The sequence below is a fragment of the Olea europaea genome, chromosome 11 (assembly GCF_002742605.1).
Source record: "Olea europaea var. sylvestris chromosome 11, O_europaea_v1, whole genome shotgun sequence".
NCBI lineage: Eukaryota > Viridiplantae > Streptophyta > Magnoliopsida > Lamiales > Oleaceae > Olea > Olea europaea.
The window spans coordinates 35,691,291-35,716,757 of record NC_036247.1 but is presented as its reverse complement, the minus strand read 5'-3'; the positions used below and the strand labels follow the sequence as shown (position 1 = coordinate 35,716,757).

General features: G+C 31.9%; 1 protein-coding gene across 1 annotated transcript; it reads left to right on the top strand.

Annotated features, from left to right (window-relative positions):
* Positions 1-22,674: 22,674 nt before the first annotated feature.
* LOC111404220 (cytokinin hydroxylase-like) lies at positions 22,675-25,448 on the top strand. The gene is made up of 4 exons (XM_023033004.1): positions 22,675-23,029; positions 23,207-23,436; positions 23,801-24,415; positions 24,971-25,448. Exons 1-4 carry the CDS (start codon positions 22,750-22,752, stop codon positions 25,397-25,399), a joined length of 1,554 nt encoding a protein of 517 aa, XP_022888772.1. The 5' UTR covers positions 22,675-22,749; the 3' UTR covers positions 25,400-25,448.
* The last annotated feature ends 19 nt before the right edge of the window (positions 25,449-25,467 follow it).

The window sequence follows — 25,467 nt, the reverse complement described above, 5'->3', positions numbered from 1 at the left end:
GTGTTTTTTGTGTGATAATTTCTTCAGCTTGTTTGGGTCATTTTTGTCAGATTTTTTTCGCTTGAATTTGCTCTTTTTGTTCTCCTTCTTGTTTGGATCCTTTGGTGGCGTTGGCTCTGTCTTCGGGAACAATTCCGGGTGTGCTTCTTTGTACCGTTTTCTGGCCGCTTTCTGCCTTTCGCTCACCATTATTATTTTTCCTTTTTTTCTGTGCTTTTATGTGAGAAATTTGAAACGCGAGAAGGGTGAATGGAGCTGGGGTTTAGCAGGGAAAAGTGGTCGTTAGGGTTTTGGGCATGACGGAAGAGGAAAATTATTGAGGTTTGTATATGGAGGTATTTTTCTGAAAGGTCCTCTAGTTGTAAAGATGAAAAATAGCCTTCTATAAAATGGATCTTTCACTTGTAATATGTGTAACTCCCTCCCAAGGATGATTTTATTTTTCACGCGAATTAAAAAAATTTATTTAATGTTATTGAAAAAATAATTTTTATCAAAAACTTTTCCAACCTATCATTTTTTATACTCGTACAATTTTAAGATCAAGTAAGAAAAATTGGCTATATCTAGACAAATTAAATAAAAATATATCAGTAAACGAACAAAATTAAATATTTTTTTTAATAAAGAAACAATATTATATATTTGAGATAAGAAAATAAAAAAAAGTTAGTCTATGGGAGTGTTTGGGAGTGATTTTTCACCACAAAAAAATAATTTTTTAACCGTTATTTTACTATTTCAATCGTCATTTTTTACTTCTTCTCTTAAAGTTGGCCTCCACTTTTTTTCTAACTGTCGAAAAATCAATTATCAAAATCCCTACCAAACAGGGCCTATATAAATGGAAAGGAAGGAGTATTATTAAAAGGGAAAATTGTAGTATCAATTCCTAACCTTACACATTGTTATAGTCTTTATCCTAACTTTCAATAAACTAACAAAACATATTAAAAACAAAATATTTTTAATAAAGAAATAAGACTACATAATTGTGACAAGAAAATAAAAAAACCTATATACATGGAACCGACGGAGTATTATTAAAAAGGGAAAATTGCAGTATCAATTCCTAACATTTCACATTTCTATAGTTTTTATCTTAACCTTCAATTTGTACTAACAAAATCTTTAAATCTTTGAAAAATTAGTAGCTAGGATACAAATGAGTGAAAACCCGTTAGTTGACTCGGAATATGCATAAAATTGAATATTTTAACCATTTTAAACAGGGGCACTTTCATTAACCACGCGATAACTTTATATTTTTCAATAAAAATAAAATTATATAATTAAATCAAAAAATCAAATCTATCGTCTTCGCCCCATCCCACCCAAAATCGAACTAAAAAAATCAGAAAACTCACCATTGTCGGTAGATCGGCCATAACTTACCATCTCACAAGAACCGTGTAATAACCCACCACCAATACCACCACCATCATCAAATCAAAACCAACCACTGACACCACCTTCAAACTTACAGCCAAACTAAGAACCTGTTGTAAAATTTTTATCGGGTTGCAGTAGAAATCACAAAACATGAACCGGCAACGTAAGGACAAGACAATCACGAACTTGTATCAACGAATAGCTTGAACACGATATCGTTGTTCTCAAACGATATTTGCCTCTTCTCCTATTGATTCGAGATACTTCAAAGGTTGATGGCAAATGGTTTGTGGGGTTTTAACAAGCCTTAACAAGAATTAATCATCAAAGCACAAGTGAAAAATTCTTGAAAACTTGAAGAACACAAAGGTTGAATATGAATATGCATATGAATGATCAAATCTTGGTCTTTGATTGTGGGGTAATATGGAATCTCTAATATTTTCTTGATGTTTTTAGTCTTCAACACGAATCCAATATTTATAAGCATACACCATATACACGAAAATGGTGCCAAAATATAAGCCAAAAGTCACCAAATTCAAACTTGTAACGATAAAAAATCAACCTCCAACGGTCAAGAAATTGTACCACGCGACCACATGGTACAAAACCATGCAGTCGCATGATTCACCTATGCTGAGACCGAATGGTCTCAGCATATGGCTTATGCCATGCGGTCACATGAATCACTTTTTTTTTCTTTTTTTTTTTAAATTGTTGTTGGTTTTGAACAACATAATCACAGCAGAACCCCATCCCACCAAACTAAAACCAACTTCCATCACTTGCCGCCACCAACACTAGTAATTTGGTTGGTGGTAACGCTTGAAACGTACCACATTCAACCCGTCAAACCTCCTTAAAAACACACACACGTATTGAAAGTCCTTATCCAAGCTTGGCTCCTAACATAAACTATCAAATTTTAGGTTTTTGGATCATAAAGTTTCTCCGCAAAGGGTTTTTCCATTGCTAATATAATTGAATTTTTTTCATCGAAGCTTGTTTCTTTGGTTCTTGACACCTTGAGTTTGAAATTTGGGTTGTGTACTGATGTAGAAATTTAGGTCGGGAAGAGTTGATGAGAGGAAGGAAAAGCAGAGGAGATCGCTCCTAGGTAGTGAAGCGCCATAGTTGTAGCATATTTTGAGAATTTATAGGTCTTTTTTATGTCATGAGGGTGTGTGTGTATGTATATAGACACAGACGAGGAGGGGGTAAAGAAGAGTTAGTAGAATATGTGTTATTGGGGCGGAGTATAGGTGGTGGACGATCTTCTAATTTTTTGTTTTGGGCAGGGATGGGTTGTGGTGGGGTGAATAAGTTGGATGAATAATTTTCTTTTCTTTTCTTTTTTAAATTATTATATGAGAATAAATAGCAAAGTTATCATTTTATCCTTTCTAAGATTTGATCAAAATTAATTGTCTTGGTCAACTAACGTTCAAGTTTGGATCCTCAGGTGTGAAGTTTTCAAATTTTGGGGGACCATTATTGGCATAAATTGAAGATTAGGATAAATTCTATAAAAAATCAAAAAGTTAGAGATGTAACTGCAATTTTCCCTACAAAAAAAAAGTCTCTCACCTTTGTTTTATCACTACTATATAAAAAGGGCAATGTTTGACTACTGTAGAAAGAACAATAGATTCTTCCATTTCACAGCAAATTTTTTTTTATCTCTAGAGCAAAAACGACGCCGTCTGCAAACAAAAAAAAATGTGCAGGCTACAGTGATGCACCTATTTGTCCTCAATTTAGGTGGATCTTTCTTTCTTCTTCTCTATTTTCAGAAGCTACTACCTGTTCTCTTCATTTTACCACTCAAATTATTTGTTATATATTTTGTATGGATTGATTGAGTCTGGTTGTTTTGAATTTTAGTTCTTATTCTTATTTTTATTGAAATTTGTGGACGGCAACTCAATGTCATTTAACGAAGTTTGATTGATTTTTTTCTTGTGTTTTGTGTGAATTGGTTTCATTTCAAATTTTTGCTGTTAATATTTTCTTCTTCTTTTTTTGGGTATGCAATGGATCCGTATCAAAATATAAAAAAAAATGAAATATACGCATATGGTGATTTCTATATAAGTGAATATAAAATAAATGTTTTGGTGGAACAATGTATCTATTTGCGTAATATGTGTGCAAATTTCTTATGAACATTATATTTCAATTAAGGAGTTCCAATGAATGAATGGTGTTGTATTGTTTAATTTTAAATATTTGGAAATCATTGAAATGTGGATAGAATATGTTGATAAATAAGAGAGAAAATAGAATTGAGTGTAGAAATAGCAGAATAGATTAACACTGGTTGGAGAAATAGACAATATGTTACCGAAAAAGCCTGATCTTACTCTTCCCAAAAATAAAAGTAAGGAGAAAAAAATATTGAACTATCGACGTGAGTGACTATTTGATCCAACACATTTCACACATTATTTGATTGCACTCAAAAGGTTACGATTGGAAATGTGATTAATATGTCTATCATTTATCTACATTTCTGCTCATTTGAAGGATTTATATAATCTTTGTATATAAAAAAAAATTGATCTATATTTTATGTATTTATTTTAGGAATCACGTCTGTTAAAAATACTAAGTTGATTAAATGAAATTAAATTGTTGTATTGAGAGCCAGTGAAAGAAAAAGAAAGAAAAAAATGAAATTTGTACCTCCGTAATTACGAAAGCATTTGGCTCAAAAGTGTTGAGCCTCCGTAATGCCTCTGTAATTACGGAGGCTCAATGTTTGAGCCTCCATAATAACGGAGCTACTATATAAAAAGGGCAATGTTTTGCTACCGTAGAAAGAACAGCAGATTCTACCATTTCACAGCAATTTTTTTCATCTCTAGAGCAAAAACGACGCCGTTTGCGAACAAAAAAAAACGTGCAAGCTCGAGTAATGCACCCACTTGTCCTCAATTTAGGTGGATCTTTCTTTCTTCTTCTGCATTTTCAGACGCTACTGCATGTTCTCTCCATTTTACCACGCAAATTATTTGTTGTATATTTTGTATAGATTGATTGAGGTCTGGTTGTTCTGAATTTTAATTCTTATTCTTGTTTTTGTTGAAATTTGTGGACTGCAACTCAATTTCATTTAACGAAACTTGATTGATTTTTTTCTTTGCGTTTTATGTGAATTGGTTTCATTTCGAATTCTTTCTGTTAATGTTTTCTTTTTCTTTTTTTGGGTATGTAATGGATTCTTATCAAAATATAAAAATAAATGAATTATAAGCATATGATGGTTTCTATATAAGTGAATATAAAACAAATATTTTGGTGGAACAATGTATCTATTTGCGTAATGTATGTGCAAATTTTTTATGAACATTATATTTCAATTAAGGAGTTCCAATGAAAGAATGATGTTGTATTGTTTAATTTTAGATATTTGGGAATCATTGAAATGTGGATAGAATATGTTGGTAAATAAGAGAGAAAATAGAATTGGGTGTAGAAATAGCAGAATAGATTAACACTGGTTGGAAAAATGGACAATATGTTATCGAAAAAGCCCGATCTTATTCTTCCCAAAAAAAAGTGAGGAGAAAAAAATTATTGAACTATCGTCGTGAGTGACTATTTGATCTAACACGTTTCACACATTATTTGATTGCACTCAAAATTTTACGATTGGAAATGTGATTAATAACTTTATTATTTATCTACATTTCTGCTCATTTGAATGATTTATATAATCTCTGTATATATAAAAAAAATTGATCTATATTTTGTGTATTTATTTTAGGAATCATGTCTATTAAAAAAACTAATTTGATTAAATGAAATTAAATTGATATACTGAGAGCTAGTGAAAGAAAAAGAAAGAAAAAATGAAATTTGTACCTCCGTAATTACAGAGGCATTTGGCTCAAAAGTGTTGAACCTCCATAATAACGGAGCTACTATATAAAAAGGGTAATGTTTCGTTACTGTAAAAAGAATAGTAGATTCTTCCACTTCACAAGAAATTTTTTTATTTTTTTTCATCTCTAGAGCAAAAAAGACGTCGTTTGCACAAAAAAAGAAAAAAACGTGCAGGTTACAGTGATGCACCCGCTTGTCCTCAATTTAGGTGGATCTTTCTTTCTTCTTCTCTATTTTCAGACGCTACTACACGTTCTCTCCATTTTACTACGCAAATTATTTGTTGTATATTTTGTATGGATTGTGAGGTTTGGTTGTTCTGAATTTTAGTTCTTATTCTTGTTTTTATTGAAATTTGTAAACAGCAGCTCAATTTCATTTAATGAAGTTTGATTTTTTTTCTTGCGTTTTGTGTGAATTGGTTTCATTTCGAATTTTTGCTACTAATGTTTTCTTTTCTTTTCTTTTTTTGGTATGCAATGGATCCGTATCAAAATAAAAAAAAAGTGAAATAGACGCGTATGGTGGTTTCTATATAAGTGAATATAAAACAAATGTTTTTGTGGAACAGTGTACCTATTTGCGGAATGTGTTTGCAAATTTCTTATGAACATTTTATTTCATTAAGGAGTTCCAATGAAGGAATGGTGTTGTATTGTTTAATTTTAGATATTTGGGAATCATTGAAATGTAGATGGAATAGGTTGGTAAATAAGAGAGAAAATAAAATTGGGTGTAGATATAGCAGAATAGATTAACACTGGTTGGAGAAATGGACAATGTGTTACCGAAAAAGTCCGATCTTACTCTCTCCAAAAACAAAAGTGAGGAGAAAAAAAATATTGAACTATCGACGTGAGTGACTATTTGATCTAACACATTTTACACATTATTTGATTGCACTCAAAAGGTTACGATTGAAAATGTGATTAATATGTGTATCATTTATCTACATTTTCGCTCATTTGAAAGATTTATATAATCTCTGTATATATAAAAAAAATTAATCTATATTTTATGTATTTATTTTAGGAATCACGTCTATTAAAAAACTAAGTTGATTAAATGAAATTAAATTGTTGTATTGAGAGCCAATGAAAGAAAAAGAAAGAAAAAAATGAAATTTGTACATCCGTAATCATGAAGGCATTTGGCTCTAAAGTGTTGAGCCTACGTGATGCCTCTGTAATTACAGAGGCTCAAGAGCCTCCATAACAATTATGAAGGCTCAAGCATGAGCCTCCATAATAACGGAGGCATTGTGGAGGCTATAAAGGAGGCATTATGGAGGCTATAATAAAGGAGGCATTATGGAATAATGGAGGCATTTGCTTGAGCCTCCATAATCTTCATAAACTACTATATTAAAGGAGATGATGAGAGTTTACTGTTCATTTGTGCACTCTCTGTTTCACACCTAAACTGGTTTGTCTACTGCTCACAAATTGGTTCTGTAAAAAGAGGATCATTTACACCTCGTTCCAATTGAATTCTAGCCTTCCTCCTCCGTCTGCCCTTCTCTCCAACGCCCTGCAATCTTCACTCTCTCCCAAACAGCATAAACCACAACCCGATTCTTCCTTCCACAAAACTTATTTCACTTCTATTTATCCTACTGTCTCTTTCATCCGCTGACCTCTGCATCGCATTCAAGACTAGATATTTCTCCAGTAATTTTGCTTTCAAAGTCTCTACAAGGTGATTCTCTAACTCCTTTTCTATACTAAGCAATGAATGTGTAACGGTTATGTTTTGGTAGGCCATCAATTTATATTTTGTTGACTTTGAAATAGAGCAAGTTTTTTTGGTTCCATTTTCCTCTTCTTTAGAGCAGTGGTTAGAAACTGTAATAGAACAAACTAAATATGCTATTTACTTAATTTCAATGCTGGGCTTTCAGTGGATTGGAGATTTAATCTTTTACTTGCAGGTAATGTAAAAAGTTTCTTTTTTTTTTGGTTGTTGGAATAATCTTGTTCAAATGTAAGAACTTGATTTCAAAAACGACAAAAAATTACTTGTTGCAATTTCACATCGATAAACTGAAATGATTTATTGAATAATAAGCGTCTGGATTCTGTTATCTTTGTTATCTCGAATATGAATACGAACTCAAATTATAAAAGTACTATGACATATATATGAAGTATGTCAAATAAACTGTCCATCATCAAGGTTTTACCATATTTACGCTACCTTAATTGTGATTACTTTTGATCATAGTTACTATTTTATGATCTCCACTACTCAATTCTTCTTCTTCTTCTTCTTCTTCTTCTTCTTTTTTGTATAGTACAATTTTTTGATACTATATTTACTTTTAATTTGGGATTAATGTAGGAAAGGAAAACAATTTAATTCTAGTGGAGTTTTTAAATTATTAACTTTGAAGCCATGCTATTTATTGTTTTTCAATATTGCAGGATTAGCTGTTATCTTCCCCTTTGCTTTTTTATTAATTTTCAAGGTATTGTTCACCGAAAAATTTCACTAGCCAAATATTGCAATTAACAAAATTCTAGAACAAATTACTTATTTCCGAACTGCAAGTCTCAATAGAAGTGCTTCCTTTCATTTTTCTCTTTCTTCTCTATTTATTTTCTTCCTTCCCCGTTAGGTATAAGTAAATTATGTAGTTACACAAATCATTAAAGTTGATGACTTTCTTACAAATTTCATTGACCATCCATCACGAAAAAATATACTTCTATTTTAACAAGGAAAAAATGTTATTTGTATTGCCATTGTTTTGAAGAAGTGCCCTTTAAATTTCAGTCGAATTCAGAATGCTGTTTGGATTCATTAGTCACCAAATTCAGTTTTGAATTTTCAATTTCATTTCATTTGAGGATTTAATTCCAAATATCCTCTTTCACTTTGTTTAGTATTAAATTAATGGAAATTAGTGCATTGTTCCTTTTTCATCTAATTTTTACATAACTGTAACTTAACTTTATTTCCCTTTCTTTTTCCTTTATTTACTATGCATAGCCTTGAGTTTTACTAATCTCATAAGTCATGATATACATAAAAAGTCTTACACAGACAGATTAATTTTGTATCTTTGTAAACGTTGTGTCTCAAAGTGTAAATAATAAAAGAAAATCATGTCAAATTACCAATGATTTTTCTCACTAAGTTACTCTTTAGTTATAGCTGTTTTCACCAGCATAAGAATTAAGACTTGGATATTCTCTCCTAGAGTTAACTTACTGAGTGTACTATGGTAAATGCTTTGAAGTTTTTGTTCACATCTCTAGGCATATGTATTGAATCTTGTTCAAGATAGTTCCAAACATCCTTTTTTAGCAGTGGAAGTGCAGCTAGAATTGGAATAATTTTTTATTTTTCCCAATCCACTGTTCAACTTTTTCATTTGGCAGTTTTGAACATTAATGATTTAGTAGCTGAAGATATAACTATTAGTTTAAATGAACGAGATAAGGACATAAAAACCATTGGGGTTGCCTCAGGAAAGGCAATGGAGGAGGGTGGTATCTTGTAATTATCCTGCATTATAGTTTATCCCCAAGGAAGCAATTTGTTTCAAACTTCTTAAATGCTAGAATCTTTTTTTACCCCTTGAGAATTGCGTTAACACAACTATTTTAATAGGTGTTGCTCATAGGGCTAAATGCTTCAGATATGTACACAATCTAGATAACATTTTTGCTTTATATTAATTTCTAATAGTCCACTTCTCTCGAAGTATTGATAACACACTTTTTTTCCAGTCTAAGAATACAGATATCACTTGTTAGTTTGTATGTGAATTTGTAACTTCTTCTAGGATATGCCTACTTGTGACCTTAGTTTACCTAATCTTCTTGAGATTCAACAATTAGTTTATTTAGTCGACAACATCAGCTTAGAATATTCTATGTAACAAAAGGCTGATTTTCTAAAAGAAGCTGATTCCTTTGAAGGAAAGCTTCATTTTTATAATATTCACTCCCTCCTTCTGAAGTGAATAAGAAAAATTCGGGTATTGTTAGAAGCATACATATAGAGGATAAGCTTTTAGATTTCGAAAATATTGAATCTCGATATTGGACAGAACTAGATGTAGTATTGAATGGTGTTAAGGAGTTTTTGAATTCTACAGAGTTTGAGTTAATGAAATATCTATCAGATCATCGTTTAACAATACAGTGCCTTGAAGTTTAGTTACACTGCTCAAATTCCTCATCACGAATGGATGCCTAATTGTTGTAGAACAACCGCGTTTTAAGGAGTACTCAACATTCCATTAAGGAAAATAGCCATTGATGAAGAATTTTAGGATTTTCAGGTTCTAACTTCTGCTTTACTTTGAATTATTTCCCTACTGTACAATAATACATTTATATCTACTATAATTTGTTGAAGGACGTACTGCTATGGTGCTAGCTTTTTTTGCTTGGAATACTTTTATTGTCCAATGGAGTATTTTTTTGACTAACTATGACTTGAATTCTCATTATTAATAATTTTATTGATTTTGCAACTTTTTGTAGAAAAATGACATTTGGTGGAAGAAAGACGAGTGATCAACTCGTATAACTAGTTAGTTCCTTGTCAATAATTCCAACTTTTCATATATTTTTAAACATATTTAATACATACGCTAACTAAACCATAATTCATGCACAGCTCGTGCATCGCACGTAGCATAGACTAGTTCTTTAAAAGATGATCCGTCTTATGTAAGGTTGACCAGAGAGAGGAGGTCAAGTCTCGCCTTGAGATTCACGAGCCTAGATGTAATTTTTTAATATTATTTTAGACCAATAAACAAGTGAAATAAACATTTCTTGAAAATTTACAGAAATTTCATACATATTTTTCAAGTTTTAAACAATACAACATAATTGTCAAAAGTACAAGTATCCCAAATCAATGATACTTTGTTCGTGAAGCTATGTTTGTGTAGTGTTTGGGTTATGGTGAATTTTTATTGGACTTACTTTCTATTTAAATTTTAGCAATTGTTGATCATTTTGTTGGAATGGACTTCAAAACAAAAAATACAAATTGCTAAACAAAAGGCATGTGTCTTCTCTGCCTAGGTGCGCCTTAGGCAATCAACGTTGGTCCTTTTTCCGCCTACGTGCAAGGCAAATCATTTTCTCCATGCCCCTCTTCTTGGTGGGTATTTTTAGAATAAAGATTCATCTTGATTATCATAAACATCGTCGTTTTTTTTTCCTCTTGTGCATCGTATTTTATGTAGCAAAATGTTTTGAAACAACATAACAATAATACAATATTTACATAAATTATTGCAAGCATTTTCAACTAATTTTCATAAGTATAATCACATCATTATCAATATATTCAAATATATTCTTCTTAATATAATCATCCAAATGGTTATTCTTCTTTCTTTCTTTTTTTTTCTTTCTTTCTTTTTTTTTTTTTCCAATTTATTTGAGTTGTTGATTCATGGTTTGCAATGAGCACACTATTTTGGTCACAATAAACTTCTTCATAAGACCACTAAGATCTCGTAACTCTCAAAACTTTATCAAAATGCATATCAACAATATATATTTTAAGTTGACGATCAACCTGTCAAGAGTTTTGCTAGTGAAAACTCTTTGGAATAATTCTCAACAAATTAAATTAATATGTTCTCATTGAAGCGAAACATGTACATGAAAGAATAAGTTACCATTTACTTCTGAAAAACTATCATTGAACTTTTGAATTTGCATAAAAATGAAGGCATATAAGAAATATACACGGTGACTCCAAAACCGTGGTGGTGGCAGTAGTCAATTGTCAACTGTAAGAGATCTGATGAAGCCTTTATTTGACCTATTCAACTTGAACAATAATGAGTTACAAAAACAATAGTTTCTACTTGTGGAAACTTTGATACTATTGTTGCTCTCAAATTTCAAACAATATTGGTGTTTATTTTGTTGTTCGTCCAATCAATTCTCAACATATCATCAATTTAGTGGTTGGGGGGAATTTAATAAAGGTAAATTTGAAATAACATGTTAATTATTGATGACATGTCAAGAATTAACTGTATAGACATTAAAGTCGATAGCAAAATTGGACAGGAGATTTCGACTCATATATAACATGTTTGGTTAATGTTAGAAAATGTAAACATAATTTCTTGCCAATAAATGAAAATTAATAGAAAAATAAGTAATATACATCGAGAAACGTTATTTTTAAAGAACGTTGAACGTGTTTGACAAAAAGTAACTCTCAAGTTTAGTTGAACATAGTTAGCAAATATGCATGTATATGTGTGAAATTTACATCTTAATATGGCTTTTTCTGCAACTGTAATTCGTAGTTAATGTTGCAAAAATAATAACTTAATTGGAAGCAAAGGAAATATAATAAGATTAGACTGCACAAAACCTTCACAAACATATGAATACAATGTTTGACTTGTATTTCGACATGCGATGTGGGGCAAGTGGAAGTTTATCATGTTTCCATTTAAATTTTCCCTAACTAAACTCTCGCCCTACTATTTGAAATTGAGATAGTTATAAGAAATTATAGCAGTAATTCGTTGCAGAATATTACTGTGCGCTTGCAGCCACAGTAAGACAAGATGCAGGCGCTCGTAGACCAAAAATAAAATGATAAAAATAATATATCGTAAAGTTTGTGTAATTTGATTTTTAAATCCTCCGTCAAATCTCATCCAAACCTCCTTCACCCTTTCCTGGATGTAAAGAAGAAAAATATAAGACGCTTTGTGATCTTGTTAACAGTTAAGCATGATAGATCTTACTTTTTCATCATCTCCCCAAAATCTCGTGATAACTCTAATTCAGTCGTAAACATAGTGTAAAAATGACTAGAGTCCAAGGCAAAAAGGCAGGACAATTCATCTCCACTTTACATACAAGAATATACACTTTTTTGCATAGAAACTGACCTCAAATGCTTGTTTCTCTGCTGAATTTAGTGCTATTGATGGGAAATTCCTAAGGGATCGCATGATCTAATACAAACAGATAAACAAAATCAGTTTATATACATATGATCGGATCAATGCGATCCCTTTGGAATCCTCCACCTACACCAAGAATTTTTATATGTGTGCAGCAGCTGCAGATAATGTTTTTCTTAGCTTTTTGACCGTAAACTACTGACGAAGAAGAAGAAGAAGAAAAAAGTGTTTGTGTTACTGTTTTGGCCATTTCTTTACTTATTTATATTCACTCATTTGGTACACAAGAGGCAAAGCGACAAAAGTTATTCAGCCTATTGTTTGGATACAATTCATAAATTGGTTCATAAATACAGTTGAAGTCTAACATTAATTTCGTGAGAATCCAATATTAGTCATCTTTGTATCTTGGACGTATGCATTGCCCTTTTTACAAGGCTATACGGTACAAATTAGCTGATTATATTATTACATTTTTAATTTATTTTTGTTGTCTTTATATAAACTGGCTCATTCAATTATATATTTTTCTCGTAAATATTTTTGGACTTTGTTGAAAATATAATATTTTTTAAACAAAGAAATTGTATCCATTGCTTTTCATTAATTCTCGTGGATATAATAATTCAATTATATAAATTTTTTTTTTGGTCTCGTTATGTAACATTATTCTTCGTAAACGTATTATTGTTTAATTAGGTTATCCTCAAATTTAGTATGATCGAGTATGTATATGTTCAAATTTAGTATCATCGAGTATGTATATGTTCGTGTCTTATCAATAATTTTTTATTTTTTTCTATATATAAAAATTAATTGCAGCTGGATAAGGGCAAATTCAACTTGGCTGGTAAAATGCCAGATAGTGTGACTAATTTAGTGGTAGATAAAAGTTTCAATCGAACAGCTAAGATTGATGGCAAGAAAACTACATTCTCTTTCTCAATGAATATGATATGACTTTCTTTATCTTCCTTCCACCACCATCACTGGTAGTTACCGAGCATTATCTTGATGCAAATTGATTACTAAAATTTACTTTCTATTTCTATTTAGAAGCTCGTTTACATTTATTAATCTTTCTAACAAAACTTCTACGCAAAAGACGACATTCTATACAGTGTCAACACGAAAATTTTTCACGTCACTACCAAATTTATATGAGTAAACTATAATAAAAAGCAAAATTTCGATCAATTAACATGAAACTTCATTGTAAGTTGAATCCCCTAAAATAAAAATAAAAGGTTTTATTAATCAACATATCAAAGAGAGCAATGCTTCACTTAAAGAAATTCTTTGACAGAACTGTCTCCCTATCATTGGTTGTTGCCAAAAACAGCCAATCATCTCTCTGTATTAATTCTGTCAACAAATTTCTGTACATATAGAATTATTCTATCAAAGAATGTAATTGAGTACGATCTTATTTACAGAATAATTAACAATGGCACTAAAAGACAAAATTGATAGTAAATAAAGAGTGAAAAGTTTGGATAGATGACTTAGGTGGATCCCTGCATGCATGAAATTTTGTTGAATGAATTGATAGTAGAAGGCTGGCCGGCCCCCATTGTCCCCTCATTATAGGCAATAGTGTGCCTGTTAAGTTTTTGTCTATTGAGACAAATGCCTTTGTCTTTCTGGGGACCATTATATTGGTTAGCCCTTAATTCATTTCAATTATAATAATTTGCCTATTTTCGTTGAAGGGAACTCACATATTGTTTGGTATATGTTTTTAAATCATTCTCTTAATTTTCAGAAGTGCCGATAAATGAAATGAATGTTCAATCATGTATGAAATTGTCCAATCATAAATCTATGGATGCTCAACTTAGACTCCCTTAAAGCTGCCTATAATATGAAATCACTAGTGAATAACAAGAATGAAGAAATAATAGCGATTGAAAAGGACTTCCATTTTCTATATGTTGAAAAATTAGCGATTATTTCAAAAGTGGTTGTTTTAGGAATGAGCGGTTATTAATCTTCCACACACCCCTTTTATTTAACTACACTAATTTTGATCGAATCAAATCTTTTCAAGCTCGTTCGATCTCAATTTACTATTCGTCACTATCGATATCCCTATCTATCCTTCAACAAGTGTATAGATATTTGTCATTACGTATTGCTCAACCGCTACACAAAAACAAATTGCATCAAATTGAGAAAGCGACAAAAGCATCCCAAGAGTAACTATGTGAGATAGAACTCCACACGCATGTTGATGCTATTTATCACCACCACACGTGCACCATTGTAGTTCCATGTGAGATGTTTTGTACCTATAATATTGTTGCTTAGCCATTCACATTGATTTGCCCTCCTATATGACTGCATATAGGGTCCCTCTATGTTCTCCCTTTATTACCAAATTAGTAAAATCAAGCTTGGGAACATTTAACCAAGTTTTGTCAACTTTCATGAAAATAGACATTTTTTACTTTTGACAATTGCGTGCACTCAAATTTTGTGTAGATCCTATCAACTTTCCAAAAACTAACCTAAACAATACAAAAATGGAACTATGTACCAAATTTTAGGTTCATGGGTAGCTCTGTGATTATTTCTCTACGAGATTGTGATATTTGATTTTACTTAGGTTCCTAGCTGATTAAAGTGGTTTGAGTATTGAATTATGTCAATGGCTCGAACTAGACTAAGCCAGAAGTTGAATAGGTGGTCACGAAATAAATTGATCACCGTGAAAACCCTGTTTACACCCAAGTAATGCAGGTGAAAAGTCTTATTATTTGTTAGTTGTTCGTCTCTTGAAAATCAACAAGTAATCACAGATTATTCTACACAATTTATGAAAGAGGGGAGCAGCCCCACTTAGGGAAATGAGCAAAAGCTTTCTCTTATTTTAAGTGATGATGAGATTCATAGTATTTCTTTCGTATGAGTTGTAACAACGCTCTTTCCCGGTCTACCACACTAAGTGTCCCAATGTAGTGGTCTTTTAACACCCATCTAGTGAGTGCACTTGTATAATTTATAGATCTAATTAAATGTAAGGATTTATGTCCCATTTAAAGGGACTATCATTTCTTGTCATTAGACAAACGTTAAATACCATTGATACCAAGCCACCATTTGGCCCCCATTAAATGATATTTTAGTTTTTGGAATAGTGTTTTTTTGAAGATGAGTGGTTGAAAATGAAGGAAAAGTTTTCGATTTACGTGTAATATTATTATTTTATTGAAGAATGTGTGATTGAAAAGAAAATAAAGAAAAATATATTAAAATTTTAATGGGGCCAAACAGGAGCTAAATAACATTATTCAAAGCCATTAGTTCAATTATTTATGATTCGTAGGCCCCCTACAAAATAAAATCTGTAGATATTAGGAAGGATTTAGTTGTTTTTAAATCAAATTGATGATGCAAATTTGGAGAAAAATCCAACTTGGAATAAAATGGGATGTTAAAATGGCCACAATGGAGTAAAGGCTTGCTTTGCAGCCCAATCAAAAAACTATCAATTAACACCCGGGGAAATTAGGTCCATATTAGATTAAAAAAAAATTTGAAATTACAAATCCATATTTAAAATAACACAAATTCAAGCATATGGCTCTTGCATATAGCTTTCATTTCTTGATTATTATGCTGTACTGTGCATACAGCTTGATATCTAAGGCCGACATCCACCTGAATCAGGGCAATACAAGTTTTTGAGTTGCCTAAAGTTTCTGAATTTGTTATTATTATGTGCGAAAATGGATGTTTGTTGAACATTACTATATTACGGAAAATAGTAAAATAGAAAACCAACTTATTGGGTGTGAAAAATTGAAAGAAAGTCAACCGTTTGTTGAACATTAGTATATTAAATACATAATTATACGTGACAGTTCATGTGTTTTGCGTGTAGACTGCTCAGGGTGATTTTGAGTAGTTGTTACTTTTTGAATTTCTATCACTTGTTTGAATGTTTGTTATTATTATTTTATTTTATTTTGCACTTCTTTTAGTGTTTGTTACTTTTTTTTTAAAAAATTTGTTATTTATTTTAGCGTTTGTCACCTTTTTTTTAGTGTTTTCTCACTTTTTTGAGTGGTTGTCAGTTTTTTTTTCCTACCACTTTTTTGAGTATCTGTTATTTCTTTTTATTTCTTTAATCTTTTCTAGTGTTTATCACTTCTTTTTTGAAAAAAAATTCTGCCACTTTTGTTTTATTGTTTTTTACTTTTTTTTAAGAATATGAAAAAATGACGTTTAGTATTGATTGGGGTAGTTTGTGTTCTAATTAATACTTGATCATTTTCTCAAGTGGGTAGACTACGTGTCACTGTCAATTTTTTGAGTCAATTTGTAAAATTTTTATCTCTTTTTTGTAACCTTTTTTGAATTTTGACACTTTTTTGGAGTTTGTTACTTTTTTTCTATTACTTTTTTTATTGTTTGTTATTTTATTTTTTTTTAATTTTTGTCATTTTTTGAGTGACAAATATTAAATTTTAATAAAAGTGACATTGTAAAAAAGTGACATTTAATTTTAAAAATTGACACTGTATGTCACTTTTTAATAAAGAATTATGCTTAACTTTATAAAGTATTTTTTATTATTATTTTTACTTTCAAAATACTTTTTATATTGTTTTTTAAAAGACATATAATTTTAAGGGTAATTTTGTAAGTTGCCCCAAACACCATTACAATGTTTGACATAAATCAGCCTGACAATAACGGGCATTGTTCGGCTTACACATTTAAGAGACAATTCAACAACAGAAAATTATGTATATATGCTAACTAGCGACTAGAAATCTGATATTGGAAATTAAAATTTACCGTACTCTCAAAAAATTTTGGAATGCACGTTTGAATAGAAATTAAGGCCCCGTTTGAGTCCCAATAATTTGAAGTATATATCATGGAATAGTGATTCATAAAGAATGTGTGGATAAAAAAGAATTAAAAAATTTTTGATTTACATATAATATTATTTTAATAAAGAACGTGTGGTTAAAAATGAATAATGTGAATGTAAAAAAAATGGGGCTCAAACAAGGGCTAACTGTTAGTGCAACCTTCGTATCAAAGTCAATATAAATTTATTTTGGTCAATAAAATAAGCTAAAATTTCTTCAAACTATCGAAAAATTCAATTCGAAGTCTAATGATACTGTTAAGAAATAAAAACGAGATTGTATGGCACAATATGAAGCAAAGATCACAACACAAGAAGAACATAAGAAACTTGACAGAGAAAAAGAGAATTCAATATAATATAGAGAAGGAAAACAAAATATTGTGTTTACAATATCGTCTAACTTTTTCAATTGGCTAATTAGTACAAAACGTCCTTATCTTTCAATGTTTTGTGCAAAACGTCCATATCATTCATTTTTTTGGCAATTTCATCAATTTTCACCTTTCATTGTGGAAAATGTCCTCTCTTCCACTCACCATCAAATGCTCCATTAACTCAACAAAAAAGCTAATTAGTACAAAACGTTCTTATCTTTCAGTATTTTGCAGCAAAACATCCCTACCTCTCTACAAAGGTATGGACGTTTTACGCAGTTTAGTTTTAAAGGTAGGAATGCTTTACATAAAGCATTTTAAAAGATGGGGTTGTTATATGTAAAACGTATTAATATGTAGGAATGATTATCACAAGTTCAATTTCTTGCTAAAAAGAAAAAGAACAAGTCCAGCTCATTTCCTCCTTTCATATGTGATAGGTCATTTACCATTGAAATCTGATGGTTATTTACAGCATCGCATTACGTTTACCATTGTTTTTCTTATTTTATCCTTATTTACACTCTTAATAATCACAAAATGGGGATGAAAATCTCTAGTTTATCAATTACAAATTCAATTTCTTCATTTACAGTTCCAAATTTTATGAGAAATATAGTGTTCTTTACGTCATTTTCGTATTACTTTTAATTTTGAACATTTGATTTTGAAGGAGGGAAGAATGCTAGTGGAAAAATTGGGTAAGACTAAATTACCCTTAGTTTTTGAAAGAAAAATTGCATTTTTTTTTGTTGAGTTGACCGAGTATTTGACAGTGGGTGGATGAAAGGTGAAAGTAAAGGTAAAAAGAAAAAGAGAAAAAAAAAAAAGATATAGACATTTGCACAAAAACATTAAAAGGTGGGGATGTTTTGTGTTAATTAGCCTTTGTTGAGTTAACATAGCATTTGATGATAGATGGATGGGACATTTTCAACAATGAAAGGTGAAATTGCCAAAAAACCAAATATATAAATGTTTTGCACAAAAACATTGAAAAGTAAAGACCTTTTTTTGCTAATTAGCCTTTTCAAATTGTAAATAAGGGTCAACTATATATAGAATACATGTCAAAACCAAATAATAGTCCTAAAGATGGAAAAAGCATAAATAACGCGTAAAAATACAAAACAGATCATGGGTCGGATGCCACTGCCACTCGAGTGCCACCTTTGCAGAAATCGAGCGGTGGAGGCCTAATATCTCTTCTAGGTCTATCTCTAGCAATCGAATATTGTGGCACTGTTGATGGTGACTGCATTACCCATAACTCTTGAACTGGGCTGAAATGTATTTTTCAACATAGACCCTAAATCGAACCCCAATGGTACTATACCAAACTACATAGTCATTAATATATCTAATTTATGGGAATTGGTATCCAAAGATTTTGTAGAACCCTGCAAGACATACAATTGGGGCTTTCTCTATCCTGCAACATAACAGGGGCACCTTTGCTAATTTTTAGGATTCTACCCTCATCAGCGTACTTGTACCCCTTTGAATCAAGAGTACTCAAGGAGATAAGCTTTCTACTCAAATATGGGACGAGTTTTACCTCATCAAGTGTTCTAATCGTCCTATCAAATATATTAATTCTGACCCTTCTAATATCAGTTATTTTACAAAGTACATTATTACTCATTACCACAACACATTTCAAAACTATTTCATATGTTAAAAACAAATCCCAACTGGGACAAATATAAAAAGTACAAATTGTATCAAGAATTCAATCCTTGTTAGATTTGGAGTCGTCGTAAAAATAACCAAAAGCTCTCCATTACTGTAGCAGTCTTCTATAATATCGGATTCACCTGAAGTTTCTGGTTGCTTTCCTTTCTAATTTTCATTCAAGTTTCCTTATTCTACAACTTATAGCAATCCTTCTTTGTGTCCCTCTTCTTCTTGCAATAGTTACAAATTTGATTACTGAAGTTAGATCTATCCCTTGCATAATCACCATCAACAACAAGGCCACCTAACGGAAATGCGGCTAAATCACTTGGTCCATATTTTGTCCATTTCAAACTTTAACAAATACAAATTGCTACTCGATTGAAAATAAATATTACTCGTCCCACTATAGCAATATTTAATATTATTAACACGGCACAAAGTGTAATCCATGTGAAAGTCTCAACAATGTATAGCAGGAAGAACTAGTATCAAGACAATCGAAAATTGTTACTTTCCTCTTCTAGTTTTTCGTGACTTCTTTCTGGTCACGTTTATGCCGCATTAGAGTGGAGAAAGAACATTTAATCCTACTTTTGAATTTTGGGTTGCTACCATTTTGAATAAATGTCATCATTAAAAACTTGAGAAATTACACATTTGGATTAAAAATGAGAGAACACTCGTAAAAGTGAGCGCACACAACTTGTAAGATTTACTTTAAACAACGTTGTACAATTACAATGACAATAAACATAAAAACATACAACAAGCAATTATCAATACTTAACTATGTTATTTTCACGACACATTTCAATTTTAAAATTGGCCTAACTAAAGGCAACAATGAGCACATCATTAGTAGTCAAGCCATGTCAAAGGATAATGTCTTTTTCCATTTAGTATTGGTGAAAGAGAGAAAAATATTACATTTTTTTTGTTTAGAAAAACGTGCCAAATAGTTAATATCAACGTGAAAAAGCGAATTAATTATAGCACTCCAAGAACATACTCCAGAATAGAAGGTGATGAATGAACCTTTTTAGGTGGACACCAATGAATCCATACGAAATGCCAAACAAATAAAGACCAAAAATTTGACCCTTTTTTTTTGGTTTTTTGGATGAAATATCATCATGAAATTCATGTGTATATTTTATGTGGAACCGACAAATTGTTCCTTAGAGGCGGATTATGAATTATGTGTCCTTTTTTTGGAAATGCATGACTATCAATTCATGTTGTTATCCTTGTATTGATAGTGCTCTTGAATAGTTCAATGTAAATATAAAATATAAGTCGAGTGAAGTGATATTGAGGGGGTGTTTGAGCCCCATTATTTATGAATAATGTATTATGAAATAGTGATTAATATTGAAATGTGTGGTTAAAAAAGAAGGAAAAATTTTTTATTTACTTGTAGTATTATTTTAATGAAGAATGTATGGTTGAAAATGAATACTGTGGAAAAAATAATATGGTATAATGGTAGACAAATAAAGCCTTAAAGGAGATTTTGCCACACACATTATGGGGGCAAAAAAAAAAACATAAAAAAAGATTTTAAAAAAAAACCCCCCCCCCCCCCCCCCCACCATTTATTTTTTATTATTATTATTATTTTATTTTTTTGAAGTTCATAGTTACATTTCAATGTTCACGTGTATACCCAAAAGTGTCCTCAATATATTCTCCGCTTTTCATTGGAAATTACCCCGTGAGAGATACAAAGGTGAAGGCGGCTCGGTGTTAGATGATGGATTTAATTTTTGGCTCAATTTTATGGATGATTGAGCTTATGAACTTCATAGTTCACATATAAAGTTGCTGGTGATGACTGATGAGCATATCAAGGATTACCAGTTGTTCGGTCAGCTAATCCAATTCTTTAAGCATTTTCAAATAGTCGAATACGAGTTTTAATTTTCACAAATTTTTGTTTGGTAGATATTTTTTAAAACTCATTTTTAATTACACATTCTTCAAATAAAATAATTTATTATGTGAACCTACGACTTTTTACAAGTTCTAAAAACCACACGTTCTCTTAAGATGTCACTTTTTAAAAAAAAATGTATTCCAAAAAAAATTTATATCGAATAAAGTCATAATTGGATTTTTTTTTTTAATATTATTATTATTTTTAAAGCCAAATTGATGCGTAAAACCGTAGTGGATGAAATTTGTAGCAATCCCAACTTGGATCATGAAATAGGCTCAGTTAAATTAGTCCACTGGAAGGTAAAAAACGTTTGGTATCGTCGGCAAAATTATCAACATCACTACAAGCCACAAGTTTGGACCTAAATCGGCCTCTATAGAATGATCCTACTTGGGTTACACATTTAAGACATAATTCTCTCCTTCGGATCCAGTTTTTGGGTCGGGTAATTAAGACATACCACCACTACTCATCGAGACTACCATCGCATCGAGGATCCTGGCTATCTATTGCTTCCGATTGCAACCATCACCACCACCAAGCTCAAAATCAAGCCATCCAACATGTTGAAGTAACATAGCTAACACAATATGTTATCCAAATAAGACTTGGAATTTTTTTTATTAACAAGTAATATGTAGTAATACGGTGCGTCACTCATGTAAAGCATTGATTTTTGATGAAAACTAACATCATATATTATCCATGTAGAAATAACAGTCTCTCTCTAAGCAACGATTCCTTTCGGAGCATGTTTTCTTTAGAGAGTTTGAGTAACCCCATAGTTAGTGTGTTTGTGCCTTCAAAACGCCGACTAAAGCTTTTTTGTTACACCAGCCGAAGAAAGTTCATTTTTTTGTCTCATACAATTTTGTTGTATTATAATTAGTTCTCTAACACATACAACCAATGAGACTATGGATTCTGATAATTAATGTCCAATATTATTTGGGAATTAGTGAAAAGTATATAAGAATGCATAATAACTAAAAAGATTGTATATGCGAATAAATTATATTAATATATATATGGGTTGCCTATTGTGACTGCAAATTTTTTCTCAAAAAGGGAAATTTTGACCTTTGAATTTTACATATTCACTCTTCAAGATAAGTGTTTCGATTTCCAAATTTCCCTTTTTGATTCTTGACTTTATACAATTCCAAGTTTCGAGCCATGAAAAATGGTGGCCGGAGCATTTGAAGTAGTAGATCAAATTTTGTGTTTGAATCAAATTTTAGTATTTGAATTTTCTTGTTTCCTACGAATAGTCAAGATATATATTTAATTCCCTGTGACGCATGTTGTCTATTTATTAGGTAATGACTGTATGAAAAATGTGCCAGCTTCAATAGATATTTTGATAGTGTACTCGGTTTCATAAGTCGAATGTTTGACCAATTAAGAAACGAAGTCAAAAGTAGCCAAAGACAGTCAGACACAACTAAAAAAATGAAAAGAAATGAAAAAAAATAATATAATAAATATTAAAAAATTATTTTCCTTTGGTCAATGTTTGACATCCATTTTTTTCCCTTTCTTTTGGTCCTATAAATACCGCTTGCTGCTCTCTAATTGATACACAACTCAAACTCCTAATCAAATACAAGATAAAGAGTAAATCATATTCTTCTCTCCCAAGAGAAATATTTTAGAAATAGAGAGCGAGAGAGAGATGGACTTATCACTTCAATGTTTTGTGAGTATTACTTTGGCCATGGCTGCCGTTGTGATGGGGAGATTATTATTTTCATGGTGGATTATGCCTAACTTGGCATATAAAAAGCTTAAGGCCAATGGGTTTTCAGGGCCGAAACCGAGTTTCCCTTTCGGAAACTTAAGTTGCATGAAAAAGGAGAAGAAATCTGCAGATTCTTCCCCATCTTCCAGCATCATATCCCATGATATCCACTCTGCTGCGTTTCCATACTTCGCCCGGTGGCAGGAATCCCACAGTAAGCCCTCGTTTATATATGTCTATGTGTGCTCACACGTGCACTTGTATTCAGAAGAACATATGAATAAATTTTTGCGTATTGCTAATTACTGTTTAGTCTTGTCTAATACTGTGTTATACTCAATGGAGTTTACGGTGCAACAAAACTTCACTTTTTTTTCTTTTTTATTTGTAGAGAAAGTATTCATCTACTGGCTAGGGACAGAGCCATTCCTTTACATTGCAGACCCCGAATTTCTGAAGAAGATGACTGCAGATGTAAGAGGAAAAAGTTGGGGAAAGCCAACTGTTTTTAAAAATGACAGAGAACCCATGTTTGGCAATGGTCTTGTAATGGTTGAAGGCGAAGACTGGGTCCGGCATCGCCATGTTATAACTCCAGCATTCTCTCCGGCCAACTTGAAGGTATAGTCTTATGACTATAGTTTCATGCAGAAATTAACATTTTTTTTATTAAATTAGTATGCTAAAATTTGTTCGCGCACCACAGAGTTTTCTTACCAACCATTTTAGCATGTGGAGAAGTCCTTAACCTTGTAACATCGTACCATTTAAAATTAACATTTGAATTCAACATGTTCTCTCTTGCCAACGTCCAACTCAATTTTTATTTTTCCAATCGTCTAAACAAATGCACATTTTCATAAATACGTATAGTGACGAGATTTGAATCTAAACCTATTGACAATAAGGAATTCGATATTCGTGGCTAGTTTCTTTTATTATTATTATTAGTATTTATTTTCTTGACTTGTTTCTAATTTGACAGGCTATGGCAAGCTTAATGGTGGAGTCAGCAACTAGTATGCTCGACCGCTGGAGCATCCTAGTCAACTCCGGCAAGCCAGAAATCGACGTTGAGAAAGAAATCATAAGCACAGCCGGAGAGATCATCGCGAAAACAAGTTTCGGCGTAAGTTATGAAAACGGAAGAAAAGTTTTTGACAAATTAAGAGAAATGCAAATCACTCTTTTCAAGTCCAACCGCCATATTGGGGTACCCTTTAGCAACGTCTTAAACCCTAAACAAACTTTAAAGGCCAAAAGACTTGGAAAGGAAATTGATGCCCTCCTCTTATCCATAATCACCGCTCGAAGCAAATCCAGCAAAAGGCATCAGCCTCAGCAGGACTTGCTCGGTCTACTGCTGGCGGAGAATACGGTGGACGGCCGCCTTGGAAAAAGAGCCTTAACCACTAGTGAACTGGTTGATGAGTGCAAAACCTTTTTCTTCGGTGGCCATGAAACCACCGCATTGGCGGTGACATGGACTTTGCTCCTCCTTTCACAGCACCGTGAGTGGCAAAATCAGCTGAGAGAAGAAATCAGGGAAGTGATTGGAAATGGAGAAATTGATGCAACAAAGGTTGCTGGACTAAAGAAGGTAACATTGTCCTCTCGTATTATCTATCATGCATGCATGTTAAGTTGTTTCAATGCTTTAATTTAGCCAAAACCAGATAATGGAAAAATAAAGAAACTTGCAAAAACACTATCTTTAGGGTACTAATTACTCGTAAGCATAATTCATATTTCGATTCACCAGTAAATGACTAAAATTAAACGAACGATACGTATATAGGTCGTGGAATCAATTCTTGCCGTCACCCGAATATAAAAACTGTGTATACATGAAACATATGATAGAGAACGTCGATTGAAAAATTATTATAAAGCACGTGCTTTACATGATGACAAATGGCATCATTTTTACCCACCCCGGCGCGTGGTGGTTGAGCTTTGATTGTCTGCTGAATTGAGAACGACCGCCGTGAGTGGCCACAGTCAGACACGCACCACCACTAACCATCTTGGATGGGAAATTTTACTCAAAAACTGATTCCTTCTGAGAATTAAAATCTAGAAAACAATCCCATTAGGCCATTATAAGTTTAAGTTTATTCTATGATAATAATTTTTATTTTTATGTTTAATGCAGATGGGGTGGGTAATGAATGAAGTTTTACGTTTGTACCCTCCAGCACCCAACGTACAGAGACAAGCAAGACATGATATTAAAGTGGATAACTTCGTGATTCCTAACGGTACAAACGTGTGGATTGATGTTGTATCAATGCACCATGACCAAAATCATTGGGGACAAAGCGCGAATGAGTTCAAACCAGAAAGATTTAAGGATGATAATTTGTATGGAGGATGCAATCATAAAATGGGATTTTTGCCATTTGGATTTGGAGGAAGAATGTGTGTTGGTAGGAATTTGACAATCATGGAGTACAAAATTATGTTAACTCTAATTTTGACTAGGTTTTCCTTTTCTCTTTCACAAAATTACTGTCATTCTCCCTCTATAATGTTATCCCTTAGGCCAATGCAAGGTCTTCCTTTGATATTTGAACCTCTATAATTTTTTTTTTAGCTTATTTGCAGCTAGCCCTTTTAATTTTCTTGATTAGGGATGCAGAATTGTAATTA

Coding starts and splice junctions, on each gene's coding strand:
- LOC111404220 (XM_023033004.1), top strand. CDS start 22,750: ATGGACTTATCACTTCAATGTTTTGTGAGTATTACTTTGGCCATGGCT. Junction 23,030..23,206: donor CCGGTGGCAGGAATCCCACA/GTAAGCCCTCGT, acceptor TTTTATTTGTAG/AGAAAGTATTCATCTACTGG. Junction 24,416..24,970: donor AGGTTGCTGGACTAAAGAAG/GTAACATTGTCC, acceptor TGTTTAATGCAG/ATGGGGTGGGTAATGAATGA.